This window comes from Ostrinia furnacalis, unplaced genomic scaffold, assembly GCF_004193835.3.
Source record: "Ostrinia furnacalis isolate ACB-3 unplaced genomic scaffold, ASM419383v2 OfSCF4239, whole genome shotgun sequence".
Lineage (NCBI taxonomy): Eukaryota > Metazoa > Arthropoda > Insecta > Lepidoptera > Crambidae > Ostrinia > Ostrinia furnacalis.
Window position 1 is genome coordinate 139,061 of NW_021134478.1, and position 22,751 is coordinate 161,811.

At 41.2% G+C, this 22,751-nt stretch overlaps 2 protein-coding genes across 12 annotated transcripts in view; one reads left to right on the forward strand and one right to left on the reverse strand.

Moving 5' to 3' along the window:
- LOC114359157 (sorting and assembly machinery component 50 homolog) overlaps positions 1 to 21,241 on the reverse strand; it is a 34,485-nt gene extending 13,244 nt beyond the window's left edge. For 3 of the 11 annotated variants that reach the window (XM_028313430.1, XM_028313433.1, XM_028313429.1), the window contains exons 1-10: positions 12,502 to 12,869; positions 11,762 to 11,872; positions 11,293 to 11,415; positions 9,578 to 9,673; positions 8,882 to 8,966; positions 8,417 to 8,546; positions 7,653 to 7,758; positions 6,339 to 6,426; positions 4,541 to 4,722; positions 215 to 367 (exon numbers count right to left, since the gene is read on the reverse strand). In XM_028313430.1, coding sequence (XP_028169231.1) covers positions 215 to 367; positions 4,541 to 4,722; positions 6,339 to 6,426; positions 7,653 to 7,758; positions 8,417 to 8,546; positions 8,882 to 8,966; positions 9,578 to 9,673; positions 11,293 to 11,415; positions 11,762 to 11,872; positions 12,502 to 12,522 — 1,095 coding nt within the window. In that variant the 5' untranslated portion in view covers positions 12,523 to 12,869. Of the gene's footprint in view, positions 1 to 214; positions 368 to 4,540; positions 4,723 to 6,338; positions 6,427 to 7,652; positions 7,759 to 8,416; positions 8,547 to 8,881; positions 8,967 to 9,577; positions 9,674 to 11,292; positions 11,416 to 11,761; positions 11,873 to 12,501; positions 12,872 to 13,833; positions 13,940 to 15,310; positions 15,441 to 16,136; positions 16,222 to 16,834; positions 16,931 to 19,978; positions 20,102 to 20,499; positions 20,611 to 21,093 lie in introns of those variants that run through there. The other 8 variants (XM_028313432.1, XM_028313431.1, XM_028313428.1 and 5 more) reach the window with 8 other exon arrangements.
- LOC114359140 (uncharacterized) lies at positions 13,161 to 22,643 on the forward strand. Its single transcript, XM_028313404.1, has 3 exons — positions 13,161 to 13,184; positions 21,797 to 21,971; positions 22,242 to 22,643. The coding sequence occupies exons 2-3, from the start codon at positions 21,849 to 21,851 to the stop codon at positions 22,641 to 22,643; spliced, it is 525 nt and encodes a 174-aa protein (XP_028169205.1). The 5' UTR covers positions 13,161 to 13,184; positions 21,797 to 21,848.
- Positions 22,644 to 22,751: the final 108 nt, after the last annotated feature.

Genomic DNA, 22,751 nt, shown 5'->3' on the forward strand with positions numbered 1-22,751 from the left:
GTTGGCATTAGGGTGGAGCCAAGTACCAGGCTATCATAACAGCGCAGGAGTTCGCCAGACAGCCCATGTTGACAAAGGCGTGGCTTCTAAAGACTGCTTGCTTGCTTCCTAAAGGGAATCCTAGAAAGCGAGAAATATGCTTACCTTGGCATCAGTCTCGCAGTAAGATCAATGCAATATGACACTTATAGAGCAAGGAATAAAGACCACTCACTCGCCCGCCAGTGGCCTGCCCGTCGCAGTGCGGTCCGACGCCGCGCTGTCTGAAGCCCCGCAGCGAGGTGGGCCCGCCCAGGAAGAAGTGGTCGGCCAGCTCCGTGCCGAACACGTCGTGCAGGACGCCCGCCGCGCCTGATAGTTGAACCACCTGGAATAACAAAATATAAATTAGTGTTTTGTTTACCTGTGTGTTTATTAGTGTGATATTACCAAGAGACAAGGCGGCCTTACCAATGGACAAGGTGGTCTTACCACGAGACAAGGTGGTCTTCCCAAGAGACCAGGTGGTCTTACCAATAAACTAGGTGGTCATACCAATAGACAAGGTGGCCTTACCAATAGACAGTGGTCTTACCAAGAGACAAGGTGGTCTTACCATGAGACAAGGTGGTCTTACCATGAGACAAGGTGGTCTCACCAATAGACAAGGTGGTCTCACCAATAGACAAGGTGGTCTCACCAAGAGACCAGGTGGTCTTACCACGAGACAAGGTGTTCTTAGCAAGAGACCAGGTGGTCTTACCACGAGACAAGGTGGTCTTATCAAGAGACAAGATGGTCTTACCACGAGACAAGGTGCTCTTCCCAATAGACCAGGTAGTCTTACCAAGAGACAAGGTAGTCTCACCAATAGACAAGATAGTCTTACCAAGAGACAAGGTGGCCTTACCAAGAGACAAGGTGATCTTACCAAAAGACAAGGTGGTCTTCCCAAGAGACCAGGCGGCCTTACCAATAGTTCAGGTGGTCTTACCAAGAGACAAGGTGGTCTCACCAATAGACAAGGTGGTCTTACCAAGAGACAAGGTAGTCTTACCAAGAGACAAGGTAGTCGTACAAAGAGACAAGGTACTCTTACCATGAGACAAGGTGGTGTTACCAAGAGACCAGGTAGCCTTACCAAGAGACCAGGTGGTCTTCCCAAGTCTTCCCAATAGACAAGGTGGTCTTCCCAAGTGACAAGGTGGTAACTCACCAGCGTATCAGCAACAGGCACATTCGCCTGCGCATGTAACTCCGTCTTGAGGTGCGCCACGCCGCCGCCCAGCCCCGCCAGCTCGCTCGCGAACTGAACCCACGACCCGCGGGTTGGAAACACGCCTTCGTCGCGGTGGTCTACGGACACTGTGCGGCGGACGACCGACTACAGGGGGCCTGGACTACCGCCGAGCGAGACTGGCGGCTTAAGGAGACCACAGGCTGTCTTAAGGACAGCTTAGGCGGCCTTTAGGAAACCGCAGGCCGTCTTAAAGACACCTAAGGCGGTCTTAAGGACACCTAAGATACTGTGTGGCGGACGACCGACTACAGACGGCCTGGTGGCTTGGGACTACAGATGGTCCCTAGACCACGAGAGGTCCTAGAGACCACAGGAGGTCCTAGAGACCACGGGTGGTCTTAGAAATAGAAACCACAAGAGGTCATCGAGACCACGGGTAGTCCTAGAGACCACGGGTGGTCCTAGAGACCGCGGCTGATCTTCGGGAGATCGCAGCTGGTTTTAAGATACCACAGGTCATCCTAAGAAGACCACAACTGGTCTTCAAGAGACCACAGGTGGTTTTAAGAGACCGCAGCTGGTCTTTAAGAGACCACAGGTGGTTTTAAGAGACCGCAGCTGGTCTTTAGGAGACCGCAGCTGGTCTTCAAGAGACCACAGGTGGTTTTAAGAGACCGCAGCTGGTTTTTAAGACACCACAGGAGGTCCTAGAGACCACAGGTCATCCTAAGGAGACCAGATGATCTTACCGAGTGAACAGGTAGTCTAACCATTTTTTTTTTTTTTTTTTCGTCAGGAAATGCATGAAATTGCATACCCACTGGCCCGGGGGAACCAGTGGGTTATGTAAGGCTCTCCCTGCCAGATGGGCAGGGCCTACTCACTAAAACCTGACGGTGTCCTCCCGAAGTCTTTGGGACGGTGCTGCGAGTTATTGTCCGAGCTAGATGGCCTAGACATTCTTTCGCGGCTCCGCCCCAGACTGTGGCTCGCTCTGTTTGAGCAAGCGACAGGTAGTCTAACCAACAGACAAGGTAGTCTCACCAAGAGACAAGGTGCTCTTCCCAAGAGACCAGGTACTGACCAGCGTGTCAGCAACAGGCACATTCGCCTGCGCATGTAACTCCGTCTTGAGGTGCGCCACGCCGCCGCCCAGCCCCGCCAGCTCGCTCGCGAACTGAACCCACGACCCGCGGGTTGGAAACACGCCTTCGTCGCGGTGGTCTACCGACACTATGTGGCGGATGACCGATTTCATTTGAGGGCCTGGTAGATACAAGAAATTTACATAGTTTAATCATTATCAAGTCAATTGGGGTTTAACACAAAACAGACGATTTTTATCGAGTGTAACAGCGCAGTGTGGCGCGGACGGATAACGGGTTTGCGCACGAGCGATGCTACATTATACTACATTACGAATTTACGAAACGTAAACATCTGAGACTGCAAGTACGAAACCTCTAATGGTTAATAGGCCGCCGATCGCAATTGTCAATGTAAAATAACTTTTTAAAAAAATNAAGAGACATGGTGGCCTTACCAAGAGACATGGTGGCCTTACCAAGAGACATGGTGGCCTTACCAAGAGACAAGGTGGTCTTACCGCGAGACAAGATGGTCATACCAAGAGACAAGGTGGTCTCACCAATAGACAAGGTGGTGTTACCAAGAGACAAGGTGATCTTGCCAACAGACCAGGCGGTCTTACCACGAGACAAGGTGGTCTTCCCATGAGACAAGGTGGTGTTCCCAATAGACCAGGTGGTCTTACCAACAGACTAGGTGTTATATTACGAGACAAGGTCATAACAAGATACCAGGTGGTCTTACCACGAGACAAGGTGGCCTTACCACGAGACAAGGTGGTCTTACCAAGATACAAGGTGGTCTTACCAAGAGAGAAGGTGGTTAATCTTACCAACAGGCCAGGTTGTCTTGCCTTACCATGAGACAAGGTGGTCTTACCAATAGACAAGGTGGTCTTCCCGATAGACCAGGTGGTCTTCCCAAGAGACCAGGTACTCACCAGCGTGTCAGCAACAGGCACATTCGCCTGCGCATGTAATTCCGTCTTGAGGTGCGCCACGCCGCCGCCCAGCCCCGCCAGCTCGCTCGCGAACTGAACCCACGACCCGCGGGTTGGAAACACGCCTTCGTCGCGGTGGTCTACGGAGACTATGTGGCGGATGACCGACTACAGGGGGCCTGGTGGCCTGGGACTACAGGTGGTCCGAGACAAGGTAGTCTTACTAAGAGACAAGGTAGTCTTACCAAGAGACAAGGTGGTCTCACCAATAGACCAGGTGGTCTTACCAACAGACCAGGTGTTCTATTACGAGACAAGGTCATAACAAGATACCAGGTGGTCTAACCAAGAGACAAGGTGGTCTTACCACGAGACAAGGTGGCCTTACCACGAGACAAGGTGGTCTTACCATGAGACCAGGTGGTCTTCCCAAGAGACTGATCTTACCAACAGGCCATGTGGTCTTATCAAGAGAAGATAGTCTTACCAATAGACTAGGTGGTCTTACCAAGTGACCAGGTGGTCTTACCAAGAGACCAGGTGGTCTTACCAAGAGACCAGGTGATCTTACCAACAGTCCAGGTGGTATTACCAACACACCAGGTGGTCTTACCAAGAGACCAGGTGGTCTTACCAAGAGACCAGGTGATCTTACCAACAGTCCAGGTGGTATTACCAACACACCAGGTGGTCTTACCAAGAGACAAGGTACTCACCAGCGTATCAGCAACAGGCACGTTGGCCTGCGCATGTAGTTCCGTCTTGAGGTGCGCCACGCCGCCGCCCAGCCCCGCCAGCTCGCTCGCGAACTGAACCCACGACCCGCGGGTTGGAAACACGCCTTCGTCGCGATGGTCTACGGAGACTATGTGGCGGACGACCGACTACAGACGGCCTGGTGGCTTGGACTACAGATGGTCCTAGAGACCAACAGTGATTCTAAGGAGACCTGATGGTCTTACCAAGAGACAAGGTGGTCTTATCAAGAGACAAGGCGGTCTTACCACGAGACAAGGTGGTCTTCCCATGAGACAAGGTGGTCTTCCCAATAGACCAGGTGGTCTTACCAACAGACCAGGTGTTCTATTACGAGACAAGGTCATAACAAGATACCAGGTGGTCTTACCACGAGACAAGGTGGTCTTACCATGAGACAAGGTGGCCTTACCAAGAGACAAGGTAGTCTTCCCAAGAGACAAGGTGGTCTTCCCAAGAGACAATGTGGTCATACCACGATACAAGGTGGTCTTACCAAGAGACAAGGTGGTCTTACCAAGAGACAAGGCACTCACCAGCGTATCAGCAACAGGTACATTCGCCTGCGCGTGTAACTCCGTCTTGAGGTGCGCCACGCCGCCGCCCAGCCCCGCCAGCTCGCTCGCGAACTGAACCCACGACCCGCGGGTTGGAAACACGCCTTCGTCGCGGTGGTCGACGGAGACTATGTGGCGGATGACCGACTTCATTTGAGGACCTGGTAGATACAAGAAAGGACAATGACCAAAAGTGGTCCAAATGTCCACCACTAATGAGACCTATATTGGCTTATATTCCATTAAATAGAGATTAACTTTCAGTATGGGACCAAAAAAAAATAAGCTGTCAGTAAAAAGTTATGACCGTATGAAAAATTGTAGTAGTTTACACGCTAATCTCAGGAACTACTGCTCTGATTTGAAAAAATATGTTTCTTATGGATAGCCCATATATCAAGGATGGTTTTAGGTTATATAACATCACCCTACAACCAACAGAGGCGGAGCAGCGACCACCCGACCATAATTCCAATATTGTTGTCTTTCTTCTGAGCTTATTTTGTTTTTCTTTTAGCGAGAATCTAACACGGCACACTAAGCGACATGACATAACATGCATAGATTAATCCAAAATGTGCGATGGATAGAATGATATCAAGAACATTTTTCGGATGAAAAGGTGAAAAACATGACTTTTCATTCAGTCATAACTTTTTACTGACAGCATATTTTTGATTGCGGTTTGGTTATAATGAATCAGTATTTAGTAGACTATTTTACTACATAGGTCTCGTTAGTGGTGGACATTTGGACCACACTCCATACATTTTTGGTCATTGTCCTTTACATACTTTAATCATTATCAAGTCAATTGGGGTTTAACACAAAACAGACGATTTTTATCGAGTGTAACAGCGCAGTGTGGCGCGGACGGATAACGGGTTTGCGCACGAGCGATGCTACATTATACTACATTACGAATTTACGAAACGTAAACATCTGAGACTGCAAGTACGAAACCTCTAATGGTTAATAGGCCGCCGACCGCAATTGTCAATGTAAAATAACTTTTAAAAAAAATGAAACCGACTTCAAATGCGTGAACACAAAAAAAAACTAAAAATTAAAAATATTGCGTATAAAAAAGTTCATCCCCAATTTTCCACCCTTGGGGGTGAAATATTTTCTTCAAATTCGCATGAAACCACCCTTTTGATAATACCTATTCAACAAAAAAATAATCGTTCAAATTGATTTATAATCGGCGGAGATATTGCGTATAAAAAAGTTCATCCCCAATTTTCCCCCCTTGGGGGTTGTTTTTTCTATTATTAAATTTAAATGGGACCACCCTTGAAGTATTACCTATACGCCGAAAAAAGATTTGTTCAAATCGGTTCATAATTGACGGAGTTATCGCGTAACAAACATAGAAAAAAAACAAAAACATACGGGTCGAATTGAGAACCTCTTCCTTTTCAACCGACTTCAAAAAAGGTTTTTGTTGAATAGGTATTATCAAAAGGGTGGTTTCATGCGAATTTGAAGAAAATATTTCACCCCCAAGGGTGGAAAATTGGGGATGAACTTTTTTATACGCAATATTTTCAATTTTTAGTTTTTTTTTGTGTTCACGCATTTGAAGTCGGTTTTATTTTTTTAAAAAGTTAATTATTTGAAGTCGGTTGATAAAGATTTTTCTGTAAAGACAATACTAAATCGGCCGATTCTTCAGACAAATTAACTTTTAGTTGGCTATCAGCCGACTAAAAGTCGGTGGTCTGCTCCTAGACTTAAGGTGTCATCTACCCTACTGAATGAACTGATAACTCACCGCTACTCTCGCGTACTCGGAAGCTCGTGGTCTTGCTCAGGACAGAAGTATCACGCACCAGTCCTTCCCACTGGATGTTGTGTTTCGTCTGCAAGCAACGGACAAATCACATGAATATTTTCAATTTCCACTCGGTGAACTGACGATCTGGTGAAGGTCACACTAATGAAAATGGTTGGTTAAAACGTGTAGTAATTTCTAATCAAAGCAACTGGAAAAGTTTACATTATCGCTAGCGAGTGCGTCAAAAAAATATTTGAAGATTTTAGTGCTTGAGCTAGGGGCGCTACTATAAGGCCCAGAACACACGGTGAAACGAAACTGCGACTTCTAGTTACTTTTGAGTTGCATCTAAGTTTCTGCCATAGATTCCGTTGAGAGACCACACATGACGCGACCAGTTTGACCAGTTCAAATCGGTTTCAAACTGCATGGTCGCGTCATGTGTGGTCTCTCAACGGACACTCTCAACGGTATCTAAGTTTCATACAACTCAAAAGTAACTAGAAGTTGCAGTTTCGTTGCAGTTGCGTTTCACCGTGTGTTCTGGGCCTAAGAGTTAGTTTGTTTGGTTGAACGCGCTAACCTCAGGAACGACTGCTCCGATTTGAAAAAATATTTTTGTGTTGAATAGCCCATTTATCAAGGAAGGTTTTAGGCTATTTAACATCATCCTACAGCCAACAGGGGCGGAGCAGTAAAGATAAATGTTGCAAAAACGGGAAATATTATTCAAACTATTTTAACGCTACGAAGTCGCGGACATAGCCAATCTAAAAGCCGAACGTCCACCGCCGGCTAAAGTAAATGAAAACTAAACTCAGTGAACTTAGCTAAGCTAAACTAGAACTACGTTGTCCGTCCACCAATAAATAAGCTAAAACAACGTTAGTGATGGTCAGTTTGCACTAGAACGTCGAGTTAGCCGAGCTAAATTAGTTCCACTAGGCCCAGTTTTTTGATTCATAGTTAAAATAACTAATTGTTAAATTTTGCCACTAATGGTTAAATATTCACAAAATGTTAACTAATAGTTAAAAAATGTACTAAAAGTCAAGCTAACCATTGTTCGAAAAACATTTTTTTCTGATATTCAACTACTTGTCATTTGACATCTGTCAAATTTGACTATTGGTTATTTTAACTACGAATCAAAAAACCGGGCCTTAGCTGGGGCATTTCACGTAGCTTAGCTGGCATAGTTGGCGGTGGACGCACATGTATGAAGAACTGGCTCAACTATGCGAGCTAAGCTAAACTAACTTAGTTTAGCCGGCGGTGGACGTTCGGCTTTATGGTATGACTTCGACTCACCGCCTGCGCGCTTTTGAAGGCCAGGTCCAACAATAGACCGCGGTCCAGCAGTCGGTAGCCAGACCAGGGGTACTCGTGGTTCTGCTGGTACACCGTCGCTGACACCCTGCGGGGATCAACCATAAGCTGTAGTGAATACGACGACGAAACACGTGTCTTTAGTTAGGGTTAGATCGTTTTAGTCACGAGAGCTCTCGAGTTCGAATCATACAGGTACAGTTCGCGAGGCGTAAGCATTTGTGTGAGGGCACATAGGTAGTGTAATGCCCGTTTTCACCATTAATACCTAATTTTTAAGTGACCCCTATGGTAACACATAACAGGAATTTTGTTTTCATACAGGTCACTTAAAAATTAGGGATAATGGTGAAAACTGGAATTAGTGTGACAGTTTAAGCTACCGCTTTTTGGCAATCGGTTTGAGGCGCAAGTCACGTCTGTTATTACACTTCACCTCTTGTACTAGTAGCAGCGGCTGCGCCAGAGGAGGGTTATTTAAAAGTTTTTTGTCCGACTCTACTTTTGGTGATCACTCAAAGCTCAGCTTACGCCTCGCGAAATGTAGAGAAATAAAGGTAAAATAGCTGTCATTCATAAAGCTTATAGGTAGTCCTCTTCATACCTTATGTTTCATCCTATAACCCTGTCTAATATCCCTGTCACGTCGTTTGCCCATCTCACCCTTCCCATATCCCATACCTCAGGCACTGACTGAAATTAAGCGCTAGACCTACATATAAGATGATGAACTGTTGCATACTCACACGGGTACTAAGGGCTTGTGCGGGTAGGGCTTGGTGGCCTGCAGGCTGAAGTTGGAAGAGGATCGGTAGCCCATGCTGTACTCGGCCGCGAGGCGTTCGCCGCGACCCGCCACGTTCGGCATTTTCACGCCTACCCTCAGAAACGATAAAAAGAAAAATATGTTTTAGACTCCCTGTAGATCACAGACTTTTACAACATGGTGCTTGACTCTTGAGACAAGCTAAATTACACCATATTGTTAATGACATTGAGCATAAATTTTTTAAAATACCTTCGCGAATTAAACCTTCTGTACGTAGTACTTATTATTATTCTGTGACTGTAGTACATAAATAATGGGCAAAAGCACTAGAAGTAAATTCTTAACTTCACAAAGAAAGAACCATAATTAATATGTACGATTCACAACGTCACAACGTTCGTAAGCTTCAAAATAATTTGTAAATATATTAATCATTCCTCACCTAACACCAAGTTGCCCTCGTTTTCGCTGACGGTGGTGTTGACGCCTCCCACGATGCGGGACAGCTCTTTCACTTGAAATGTTACCTGCAAAAAATTCATTTGCCAAATTCACTTCAAAATCGTTCAAGGTTTCCATGGTTCTCAATTTGATAACGATTTGGGGGGTCAGGATACGGACATGGCATATGAGGGACCAGAGCTCCCCTAAAAATAGCCCTAGATCATCATCATCATTACAACCACAGGACGTCCTATGGCTGAAATGATGATGATGATAATGAAGGGATGGGACTAGCCGGCTCGAAATCCGAGAAACGAGGGTTCGAATCCCGCCGCCGCTCGACTATTGTGGTGAGCTCACTTGTATCACAAGCATATTTAGCTTAGTACGAGGGGTTAACGGGACAGTAATACAAATCTATACTAATATTATAAATGCGAAAGTAACTCTTGTCTGTCTGTCACGCTTTCACGCCAAACTAATGAACCGATTTTGGTGAAATTTGGCATAGAGACAGTTTGAGTCCCGGGAATGGACATAGGATAGTTTTTATCCCGGTTTTAGAAACAGGGACGCGCACGATAGTTTTTCTGTGACAGACAAAATTCCACGCGGGCGAAGCCGCGGGCGGAAAGCAAGCAAGTAGAAATATATAAAAATCAACAAGCACAGCAATAAATAAATAAAATAATACCTCGAGCCCCTCGGGCGTGGCGCCGGGCCCTGAAGACACGTCGATGAAGACCCCGATGTCTCGGAAGCACCCCATCGCGTCTAGAGCGCGACGCACCTGCAGGGAACAAATAATATTGAGCTATCACATTGGGCAGTTAAAATAGTAAGACACGGGTCTTAACGCGACGTTTATTAATGAGTTACATTAGAGGCCATCCATAAAGTACGTCACACGAATTTCATGATTTTTTGACCCCTCCCCCGTACTTGTCACAGGTGGTCACATTTCTAAGACCCCCCCCTCCCTAGTGTGACGTCACATGTTTTGCAATTTCACATCGAAAAATTATTAAATTAACAAAAAATAGCAACAAATAGAAACAATAAAATCACGCGCGAGGTACGGTGCGTTTGGCAGCATTATAGGCCAGTAGAATTAGATTTTAAATCTGAAATAATTCCTACAAAAGATTTTATTGATTTAATGGCTTCATTGGTTGCCCATTAAAACTCTCCTAGGTTTTCGACTTCGACGGAGTTGTGCTTAGGTGGTGGGGGTATTTTTTAGTTTAATTTATATTTCAAATTACGCGATTAGTACCTCTAGATATATTAGATTTTGAAATGTGATGTCACGAAACTTAGGACCCCTCCCACCCCTTGTCACACCATGTCACACTTTGTCGACCCCCTCCCCCCCTCTTTACGTGTGACGTACTTTATGGATGACCCCTTATGTACTCACAGCTTGGACGTTTCGGCTGCGATGCTGCAGACCCGTGTCTTACAATTTTAATTGAAATGGAACGCGAAAGTTTAAAATCTTACATTGGGCAGTTAACTGCGCACCTGACAGCCATGTCGTCACATTGATACTTTTATATGGACGGGACGAACGCGGGGAGGTTCGTACGGGACTATTCCCACCGCTGCAACTCCTGTGTAGCCAGGATCTACAGCTTGACCGCCAATAACCCAGCCAGTGAAGGTCTAGTTTGTCCCGGGGAAAGTTAAACTGTCATTGGACCCGCAGCGAAATTAATCAGAAGAACATAGGAGTTCGAAATTAAGGTTCGACTTCGTGGAGGTGTGTGTGAGTGCGAGGGAAAGTTGTATTGCGGCGCGGTGCGCAGTTCCACCAGTTAGGATCACGCAAAACTAAAGCCTGGTCCGTGAGCACGTAGAATTTTGTCTAATGACCCCAAGCTATCCATCCTTATAGCTCGCGTGTATTATTATATTGCTGTCGCGCTCGCACACTCACTGCGGGCGCCCGTCGCACAGTCGCGATAGCAATATAATTACGCGCGAGCGATAAGGATGGGTAGCTTGGGGTCATTGGACAAAATTCTACGTGCTCACGGACCAAGCTTTAGATTGTCGTGGGAAAGGGCCCTTATACACTTAAGGGCAAAATACAAATAGATATGTAAGGAAGTATAATGCGTACCACTTGACGCTTAGGACTTTTATAACGACGACGTCACCAAATATGACCAACAACGCAACAACGTCATCTAGAATAATGCCCAAAGGGTATACTGATCTTTTAGCAGTAAGCTGGCCCTTGACAGTACAAAAAGCAAAAAACATTCATAAACCCTCAGAATTCAAAGTATCCCCTTAAAGTTCAAATTGTCCCCTAAAAACATTCCTACTAGTAAAGCAATTTATGTTTCAACCTTTAATGACATGAAACTAAAGCTCAAATCACTATAAGTATACAAGGTCTACCTTATGTGCCCTCATGATGACGTCCTCGAAGTCAGTGGCGTGGAACAGCTCGTCGACGGTGCTCTTGATGATGTCATCCTTGGTCCGGTTCAGTCCGTCCACGTGGACTCTGTCAACACGGGCCTGCGGACAAAATAAAATATTTTATTAACAGACTGAATTTAAGCTATGGTATGGGCTAATTTTACATACTTTCTATTCTAATCCTTTTGCATGCTTGCTTATATTTAACAATTTGATTGTTATTCAATCAAAAATTTGTTGAACATATTAAATAATTTTGCCTTTGGTTTTCTTTTGTGTTATCCTGTCTTTCTAGGTACCATGACACCACATTACGTAGTTACCAATAAGTAACCTTGACCATGTTTTTAGATTGTTTAGACAACTTATAAGATAAGTGGTAAGTAAAGTTTAGATATTTCATCCCATCATTTCATATCTATTTTTGTCATCATATAAAACTTACCCTAACTCCGTCCAGCTTGATGGTGGGCTTGGGTATGGGCTCCTCATCCAACTCGATCGGCTCGTCAAACTCGAACAGCCCGCCTCCCACCTCCCCTGAATTGTCGGCTGCCTGTGAACGTGAAACACATGTAATTCTGCAATAGTTCGTTCATTTGTTTCAGCCAAATTATCGCACCTTCGGTAGAACAAGGGCACAATTGTCAAAAAATGCAAAAATGAGTTAAGTATGCAGAAATACTTTAAAAATGTGTAGCTAATAATTAATAGCTCTCCTGTAAAATTGCAAAAAGTGCAATTGTGCCCTTGTTCTACCGAAGGTGCGTTATGTCTTATACTAACTTGAAATCTCTCATTATACTAACTTGAATATAAGTACAAATGATAGCATATCAGGCTGAATAAGATTTTGTGATAAAAAAGTACAGTATTATAATTATGCTGTCAACAGAACACACATTTACAAAAGCTGTTTTTAATGAGTATGATAGTGCTACCACTTCCACTTTACTTGATCGGTAACTATACAAAATCAACCAGCTGATGCACTGAAATGTATTTGTTTTACTCATTATTAAACTCATTGGCATGAAATACTAAAGAAAATTGTAACTTGCACACTTTCTGAAAATACTTTTCAATAAGTATTTGATAGCAAATTAAATAAGTTTATAAAGATAACTATGAAAAAATAACCTATGAAATTAACCAATACAAACAAAAATATAAACCAAACTTTACCTTTGCATGAACAGTTCCCATGTTTTATTATTAAATCCTAGTTTTTGCAGACTATTCCCCAAGCACAAACCTATTTATTTGTAATTTTGAATTTTTTATTTTGAATTACATAAAAATACAAAATTTGACAGCACTCGACAAGACTGAACAAACATGGCAACAACGTTTCAACTATTATGATTTTTCAAAACTTTTTCTTGACTATGTAGAACTGAATTTTAACTAAAAATCAAGATTTATTAAATTAAAACATTTCTTAACAAAAAACTACTGCATAGCGACCGCGATCAGCTAAATTAATATCCAAAAGAAGAAAGTAATCAATCAGCTGATTATGTTTTTGTTAATGGCAATAATGTAAAGTCATGTATTTTAGTTCTACACATAATATGTTTGGGATAAAGTTTATATAGCTGATTGCAATAAAACTGCAATGAGAAAGTTGAATTTGTATGCTTCAAATAAAATTGTGACGCTTTTTCTGATACAGATTAGTATTTATTTCTTAATAAAAGTCGATAATAAGAAATTTTAAAACAAATCATCGGAACAAAAGCATGGTAACGGAACGTCATTGGTTGTCATCATTCTGCCTAATTTTATTACATTTTGAACTCTGCTGCTTAGGTGTTACGACCGTTTATTTAATTTGATACAATTGTTGTCAAAACTTTAGTTTGGAAGCTAGCTGCTGCTGAACGCATTTTTGGAAAAGCGCGGGAAACGNCTATAACATTTGAACACCGCCGGCTAAAGTAAATGAAAACTAAACTCAGTGAACTAAGCTAAGCTAAACTAGAACTACGTTGTCCGTCCACCAATAAATAAGCTAAAACTAAGTTAGTGATGGTCAGTTTGTGCTAGAACGTCGAGTTAGCCGAGCTAAGTTAGTTCCACTTAGCTGGGGCATTTTACACAGCTTAGCTGGCATAGAATAGATAGATTTGTCGGCCGTTTGGTGTAGTGGTTCGAATCGGACTACTATTCCGGAGGTTGCGGGTTCGATTCCCGCACAGTACAAACATTTGTGTGCATGAACATATTTGTTTGTATTGGACTGGGTGTTTTCTATGTATAATATGTATGTATTTACCAAAAAAAAAAAGTATCTAAGTATGTTTATATCCGTTGTCCAGTACTCATAGTACAAGCTTTGCTTAGTTTGGGGCTAGCGGCGTAGTGTAAAATGTCCAAGGATATTTATATATTTATATTTATAGTTTGCGGTGGACGCATATGTATGAAGAACTGGCTCAACTATGCGAGCTAAGTTAAACTAACTTAGTTTAGCCGGCGGTGGACGTTCGGCTTTATGGTATGACTTCGACTCACCGCCTGCGCGCTTTTGAAGGCCAGGTCCAACAATAGGCCACGGTCCAGCAGTCGGTAGCCAGACCAGGGGTACTCGTGGTTCTGCTGGTACACCGTCGCTGATACCCTGCGGGGATCAACCATAAGCTGTAGTTAATACTTATTCATGGGTGTTCAAAGGACACCAAAGGGTCACTTGGAGTCCACTTTGATCCAGGTGATCAAAGTGAAACAGACCATATACACGTATTTTTAGTTAGACTTTTTTTTTTGCAGAACATGGCAGGTATTTGACCGCAATCGCACCTGATGTGAAGTGAGATGCAGTCTAGAATAGTACATACATATCTGCCCTGTAATTGACTATTCATTCTCACTTTTAAGAGATATTGTTCCTTCCAATTTACACCACTGAAACTACAGACCCAGCAGCTTAATAAATTCAAATTCAAATTTTTTAATATGGATTTTACTGGCCCTAAATTAAGCATGCATAGACCTACTGGGACCTGGGGCCACTCGGGCAGATTATGAGCTAAAAGAGAGTCGCAGAAAATAAAAACAACTGAATAAAGTTTCAGTGTTATAATTTTGCTATTTTATTAGGTCGCTGGCAGGCCCTTGGTGCACCCTTGTCCTAAACGAATGAACTGGTGATGATGATGAAGAGTGTTGTATACTCACACGGGCACCAAAGGTTTGTGCGGGTAGGGCTTGGTGGCCTGCAGGCTGAAGTTGGAAGAGGAGCGATAGCCGAGACTGATCGTAAAGTACAGTTACACATACTCAACAGTGGCATGCTTATGTGTTATCATGTCAAAAGCATACCAGTATTGAGCAATTGCTCTACTCAGTACATGTCGACAGATTGCTATTACAAATACAAATACAAATAAGTTTATTGTGCATAATGTTACAATTTGTACAAACCGAAAAATAGTTAAATAACTAACTGTATCTCTTATTTAACTTAAAACCAATTTTAAAGCAATACAATTTTATTAGAAAAATGTAGGTAGGTACAGAAACACAATCCTTTACCTTCCGTACTAGTACAAGACTGTGTTACGGCAAGGTAATGATAAAATCGTCCTAGGCATAAGGTACATTTTGCAATGCGTGCGTTTGAGTTTAACGCTGGCGTTAAATATTGCTAACGGTAGAATTAAAAACATTCGGGTGAGGTGAACAACTTTGCACAGTATACGCAAGGCGTAAAGATAAAACAAATAAACAGAAACTTAAACTATTATGAGTCAATCTATTTTATTATTAATAAGCATGCTCATTTCGAGTTGTTCGAAGTTGGTTAACTTATTTGAGACGCGCCCCCTTTCCACCATACAAAAAATTCCGCGCCCCCCTCCTCCAGTCAAGATTATTTATTGGTCGTATCGAGCAGTCTGGAATGCATTCCCTCAGCGGTCGCAGGTTTTTTATACTTAGTACATAGATCTGCTGTTGAACTAAGATGAGGAAGTGTTTGAGGCATACTCACACGGGCACTAAAGGTTTATGCGGGTAGGGCTTAGTGGCCTGCAGGCTGAAGTTGGAAGAGGATCGGTAGCCCATGCTGTACTCGGCCGCGAGGCGTTCGCCGCGACCCGCTACGTTCGGCATTTTCACGCCTACCCGCGGAAACAAAAAGAAAAATATGTTTTAGACTCCCCGTAGACTACAAACTTATAGTCGGCCGATAGTTGGGCACCTTCACGCCTACCCTCGGAAACGATAAAAAGATAAAATGATTTTTTTTTTTACAAAAATATACAGGGTGCTAAAAAGTAAGTTAAGTACGGCCAACTAGCAGCAAAACAAAAGGTCGATACGACTGTCGAGTTGACAATATATTCTGTCTCTTCCCATCTTGTGTATTTGTCGTAATGTCTCGTTCTCCCGCCAAAATATGTCAAAGTCAGACGGGTTCACCCATGACATTGGGTTTGTTCACATTTGGTATCGCTTCTCGTTGGCCGTACTTTAAGTAAGTACGAGCCATATGAAGGGGGTAGTTCTGAATACTTGGATGTCCCCCCCAACAACAACAAAAAACATTGATTTATTGAACTTTGGACACATAATAGCGAATGTTTAAGAAAAAGGACGAAGTTTAATGTTAAAGTGTGGAAATCAAAAATTGGAAAACAATTGAATTTGTGTGTACACAAAAAGTATGAAGAGAGATGCACCTGATAAATGCTAAAAAGTACCAGAAATCAATCCTCAGCTTCACAAAGAGCCAAGTCCATTCACAAAGAAATGATTTCCAGTATAATGTGGAGACCCATAGTCCCATTGCTTCAACAATAATTATAATTCCTCACCCAACACCAAGTTGCCCTCGTTTTCGCTGACGGTGGTGTTGACGCCTCCCACGATGCGGGACAGCTCCTTCACTTGAAATGTTACCTGAAAAAAATTAATATGCCAAATTCCCTTCAAAATCGTTCAAGGTTTCCATGGTTCTCAATTTGATAACGATTTGGGGGGTCAGGATACGGACATGGCATATGAGGGACCAGAGCTCCCCTAAAAATAGCCCTAGATCATCATCATCATTTCAACCACAGGACGTCCTATGGCTGAAATGATGATGATGATAATGAAGGGATGGGACTAGCCGGCTCGAAATCCGAGAAACGAGGGTTCGAATCCCGCCGCCGCTCGACTATTGTGGTGAGCTCACTTGTATCACAAGCATATTTAGCTTAGTACGAGGGGTTAACGGGACAGTAATACAAATCTATACTAATATTATAAATGCGAAAGTAACTCTTGTCTGTCTGTCACGCTTTCACGCCAAACTAATGAACCGATTTTGGTGAAATTTGGCATAGAGACAGTTTGAGTCCCGGGAATGGACATAGGATAGTTTTTATCCCGGTTTTCGAAACAGGGACGCGCACGATAGAGTTTATCTGTGACAGACAAAATTCCACGCGAGCGAAGCCGCGGGCGGAAAGCAAGCAAGTAGAAATGTATAAAAATCAACAAGCACAGCAATAAATAAATAAAATAATACCTCGAGCCCCTCGGGCGTGGCGCCGGGCCCCGAGGACACGTCGATGAAGACCCCGATGTCTCGGAAGCACCCCATCGCGTCTAGAGCGCGACGCACCTGCAGGGAACAAATAATATCCCATCAAAAACAATACTTGTCAAAAAAACCAAGTCTCGCAACTCAGTTGTTCTACGGTAAAAAGTTGTGAGATCCATGTAATACCAAGTCCAGGCCAGGAAATCTTTAACGTTTTACATAAATGGGTCATTCCACAAAAATATGTCAACTCTTAGTCCGCGCCACATTTCACATGAAATATTTGTTAATATTTTATTCCAAAATTGTTAAATAACAGCTCGCAATGTGCTTTATTCATCACCCATTTATATTTTTTGAAACTATTTTTAAAACATCTTAAATTCCTTTTGAATGACCCAAAACGTCATTCCCTAGGCATGTCCGTACTCCAAAAGTTTGTGTTTTGGGACCCACATTTATAAAAACATCAACTTTATCCTTTGTTTTAATTAACGAATAATCTACTTAAATGTATATTACACCAAATTCTATTAATATTTTGCGGTTTCAATAAACAATAATTTGATTTTCTTTAGTTGAAAAAGAGTCTACAGTTTTTAGCGTCATTCCCTCGCCACGCACTGATTTTATAATTTTGCGCTTTAATATGTATTTAGAGTGAATGACATTTAGTTGAGTTTAAAGTACGATACGAAGTTATCCTCAGACCATACTGGCTTTGCGGTAGCCGTTTTTTGAATAAGTGCAAACGTGCCAGTTGTTGCGGAAACATGTGTTAATCCAGTCACTTCGTCAGTCCCTAGTTGAGTAGCTTTATTGATTATAATAGGAAATTGTATATAATTTAATAGTATTTACGTGTGGTTTTTTGGCTATTTTCGGCACATCGTATTAAGCATCTTATAATATAAAGTTAATCTGCATTTGTGTTAAGTTTTACTCTAAATCGTCAGTCCCTAGAGCGTCAGGCCCTAGCTTTAAATGGCACTTGGGACTAAATTACTAGTTAGGGAATGATGTTTTTTATATAGTGATAATAACAAAACAACTACATTATGTGTATTAACTTATCTATAAATGTTAAGGTTATAAGTTTTATACTTTATTAGAAGTCATATAGGAGTAATGTAGTATGAAAAAGTTGAAAATTGTAATTTCTCCTAAAATAAAGCATAAAGTGACTGGCCCTTTTAGACATAACATAATTAATTAATAAACAATAATTTACACTAATAAAGTATTCAAAAGCATCTTAAAAAAGTTACGGACAAAATGACGTCGAAAATATACAGATTTTTATGGAATGACCCAAATATATGGACTTGGCCATCGCACTAAATAATTTAATTTACACGTGTTTTCATGCGATGGCCAAGTCAATATATTTATGTAAAACGTTAAAGATTTCCTGGCCTGGACTTGGCATTACATGGATCTCACAACTTTTTACCGTAGAACAACTATGTTGCGAGACTTGGTTTTTTTGACAAGTATTGTTTTTGATGGGATCTCATTTCTTTTTGTATTTTGTAGACAGCAGTTATGTATCTAGAAAACTGGACCGAAATTGAAAAATTTTACTCGACTTGGCGATTGCACTACCGCACAGTATGTTATGAGACTGTATAATCGGACATTCTCATTTATTTGATGAACCGTATAGAGCTCAGTTATACAAACATGATAGTAAAACTCCCGTTTGAAAATTCCAAGTAGTTTTCGCGGTATAAAAATTCAAAGTTACCTATTTTTTTACTTCAAAATTATGCAAAAATATTCTCACTCATTAACTAATAACATTTAATTCATAATTGTTATAATACTTCATAGAGCTCTTAAAACTACACGTAATAAGCGTATTAAGTGCTTCGTAAACGCATTCAGTTAATTAGGAAAAATGATTTTAGTGATTTTTGTTTTTATTTTTTTTCTCAATTATACCTTAATATATGCAAACATTTTTAAAGTCAGTGAGTGACAAAATTAAGTAACTTTGACCCGTTATAATTCTTAAACTACTGGTTCAAATTGAATGAAATTTTAAATATACCGTGTCTTTACAATGCCTGCATAGCTAATGAAAATTCAGCCTTCTAGTTTTATCCACAACGAAGTTACAGGCGGTCGAAAATGGCCTGAATTGCTTCGAGAAAAGGATGGTACGGCCGTGCTCGACTTGGTGGGGGCACTGCCGTGCCCCCAGATTAATTGAGCTATCACATTGGGCTGTTAACTGCGCACCTGGCAGCCGTGACGTCACATTGACGCTCTGATATGGACGGGACGAACGCGGGGAGGTGTGTACGGGACTATTCCCACCGCTGCAACTCCTGTGTAGCCAGGATCTACAGCTTGATCGCCAATAACCCAGCCAGTGAAGGTCAAGTTTTTCCCGGGGGAAAGTTAAACTGTCATTGAACCCGCAACGAAATTAATCAGAAGAACATAGGAGTTCGAAATTAAGGTTCGACTTCGTTGAGGTGTGTGTGAGTGCGAGGGAAAGTCGTATTGCAGCGAGGTGCGCAGTTCCACCAGTAAGGATCACGCAAAACTAAAGCCTGGTCCGTGTGCACGTAGAATTTGTCTAATGACCCCAAGCTATCCATCCTTATAGCTCGCGTGTATTATTATATTGCTGTCGCGCTCGCACACTCACTGCGGGCGCCCGTCGCAGAGTCGCGATAGCAATATAATTACGCGCGAGCGATAAGGATGGGTAGCTTGGGGTCATTGGACAAAATTCTACGTGCTCACGGACCAAGCTTTAGATTGTCGTGGGAAAGGGCCCTTATACACTTAAGGGCAAAATACAAATAGATATGTAAGGAAGTATAATGCGTACCACTTGACGCTTAGGACTTTTATAACGACGAGGTCACCAAATATGACCAACAACGCAACAACGTCATCTAGAATAATGCCCAAAGGGTATACTGATCTTTTAGCAGTAAGCTGACCCTTGACAGTACAAAAAGCAAAAAACATTCATAAACCCTCAGAATTCAAAGTATCCCCTTAAAGTTCAAATTGTCCCCTAAAAACATTCCTACTAGTAAAGCAATTTATGTTTCAACCTTTAATGACATGAAAGTAAAGCTCAAATCACTATAAGTATACAAGGTCTACCTTATGTGCCCTCATGATGACGTCCTCGAAGTCTGTGGCGTGGAACAGCTCGTCGACGGTGCTCTTGATGATGTCATCCTTGGTCCGGTTCAGTCCGTCCACGTGGACTCTGTCAACTCGGGCCTGCGGATAAAAATAAAATATTTAATTAACAGTTAATTGCACTTGAGCTATGGTTCAGGTGTTTATGCATACTCTATCTATCTAGAGATAAAAACTATGGCCAAATTTTTTATTGATATACCTACATAGCTGGTCTGCACTAAACATTATAACTTTTTCTATATCTTTCTATATTTTTTGTCCTTATATTTTAACAAGTTTATTGTTATTCAATCAAGAATTTATTGAACATATTAAATAATTTTGCCTTTAGTTTTCTTTTGTGTTATCTTTCTAAGTACCATGACACCACATAGCAACCATGACCATGTTTTTAGATTGTTTAGACAACTTAAGAAAAGTGGTGAATAAAGTTTACACCTTTTACATACTTATTTTTGTCATCATATAAAACTTACCCTAACTCCGTCCAGCTTGATGGTGGGCTTGGGTATGGGCTCCTCATCCAAATCGATCGGCTCGTCAAACTCGAACAGCCCGCCCCCCACCTCCCCTGAATTGTCGGCTGCCTGTGAATGTAAAACACATGTACTTCTGCAATAGTTCGTTCATTTGTTTCAGCCAAATTATGTCTGCTGCTGGACAAAGGCCTCCCCCAAGGAAATACTAACTTGAATATAAGTGCAAATGATGGCATATCAGGCTGAATAAGATTTTGTGATAAAAAATTACAATATTATAATTATGTCAACAGAATACACATTTACAAAAGCTGTTTTTAATGAGTATGATAGTGCTACCACTTTACTAGATAGTTGATCGGTAACTATAAAAAATCAACCAGCTGATGCACTGAAATGTATTTGATTTACTCATTATTAAACTCATTGGCATGAAATACTAAAAAAAATTGTAACTAAAAACATGCACACTTTCAGAAAATACTTTTCAATAAGTATTTGGTAGCAAAATAATTAAGTTCTCAAAGATAACTATGAAGAAATAACCTATGAAATTAACCAATACAAACAAAAGTATAAACCAAACTTTACCTTTGCATGAACGGTTCCCATGTTTTATTATTAAATCCTAGTTTTTGCAGACTATTCCTCAAGCACAAACCTATTTATTTGTAATTTTGAATTTTTTATTTTGAATTACATAAAAATACAAAATCTGACAGCACTCGACAATACTGAACAAACATGGCAACAACGTTTCAACTATTATGATTTTTCAAAACTTTTTTTTGACTATGTAGAACTGAATTTTAACTAAAAATCAAGATTTATTAAATTAAAACATTTCTTAACAAAAAACTACTGCATAGCGACCGCTATCAGCTAAATTAATATCCAAAAGAAGGAAGTAATCAATCAGCTGATTATGTTTTTGTTAATGGCAATAATGTAAAGTCATGTATTTTAGTTCTACACATAATATGTTTGGGATAAAGTTTATATAGCTGATTACAATAAAACTGCAATGAGAAAGTCGAATTTATATGCTTCAAATAAAATTGTGACGCTTTTTCTGATACAGATTAGTATTTATTTCTTAATAAAAGTCGATTATAAGAAATTTTAAAACTTACCTCATCATCATCGGAATCATCGGAACAAAAGCCTGGTAACGGAACGTATTGCAGCGACATTGGTTGTCATCATTCTGCCTAATTTTATTAAATTTTGAACTCTGCTGCTTAGGTGTTACGACCGTTTATTTAATTTGATACAATTGTTGTCAAAACTTTTTTGGTTTGGAAGCTAGCTGCTGCTGAACGCATTTTTGTGTTTTTGCAGTGAAAATGAATCAAAAAGATATATTCAAGCTCTGTAAAGAGCAAGGCTGTTGCGATTCTTGCTGTTTACGGTTTATAGGTATTAAAAATTATAACTCCTATGAAAATGTAAAAACTTTCTGTGCCAAAGTAAGTATCCTTGTTTTAATGGATTTTTGTACCCTAAATATATAATTTTAAACAATTCTCAGCTTAGCAAGTTGTTAAATGAGTAGTTGAAGTCGTTTTACCTAAATATTTTTGGAAAACTTGTGTATTAATTTAAATATTTACATAAACAAATACATAACCTAAAATACAGATTTTCATGAATTTCAAACCGATTTAGGTAACAATACTAGTTATAACCCCTTAAATGCATGAAATTTTTATTAAATTGAATATGAAATCTGCTTCCAGTTTCACGATAAACCCACAAACGACCAAAACAAGCAACCAGATACCGAGCAAAAATCTTCATCTTCAGATGCCACCGTCACAAGTCATACTGACGACAAATCTACACAAAGTGTCACAAAAAACGAAGCATTAAATCAGAATGATGTGGAGATGGACGCTGAGGATGAATCGAATAAAAATGACGTTGAGATGGTCACTGAAGCTGCTAATGGCAATGGAGAAGACGTAAATAATGGTACGGGGTCTCCTCAAGCGAAGAGACGCAAGCTCGCAGTGTGTGGGACGTGCCTAGGCTTGTTAGAAGAGGATGGGTGGGCGGAAAGCAACGCAACGGTCAAAGAGGTGCTGGATAAAAAACAGTCAGTTGAATTACAATACAGTACTTATTTAAATGGTTTTTAAGGTTCCAGTCCTAAATATAATTAAAGGAACTTAATTTTAGTTATGCCTCACTTTTACATTAACATTGTATGCTAATCTGACTATCAAGGTTCATTTTCTCAGAAATGG

Excerpts from the sequence above, each read along its gene's own strand:
- LOC114359140 (XM_028313404.1), top strand. The coding sequence starts at position 21,849 with ATGAATCAAAAAGATATATTCAAGCTCTGTAAAGAGCAAGGCTGTTGC. Across the intron at positions 21,972-22,241 it reads TAAAAACTTTCTGTGCCAAA|TTTCACGATAAACCCACAAA; the intron begins GTAAGTATCCTT and ends ATCTGCTTCCAG.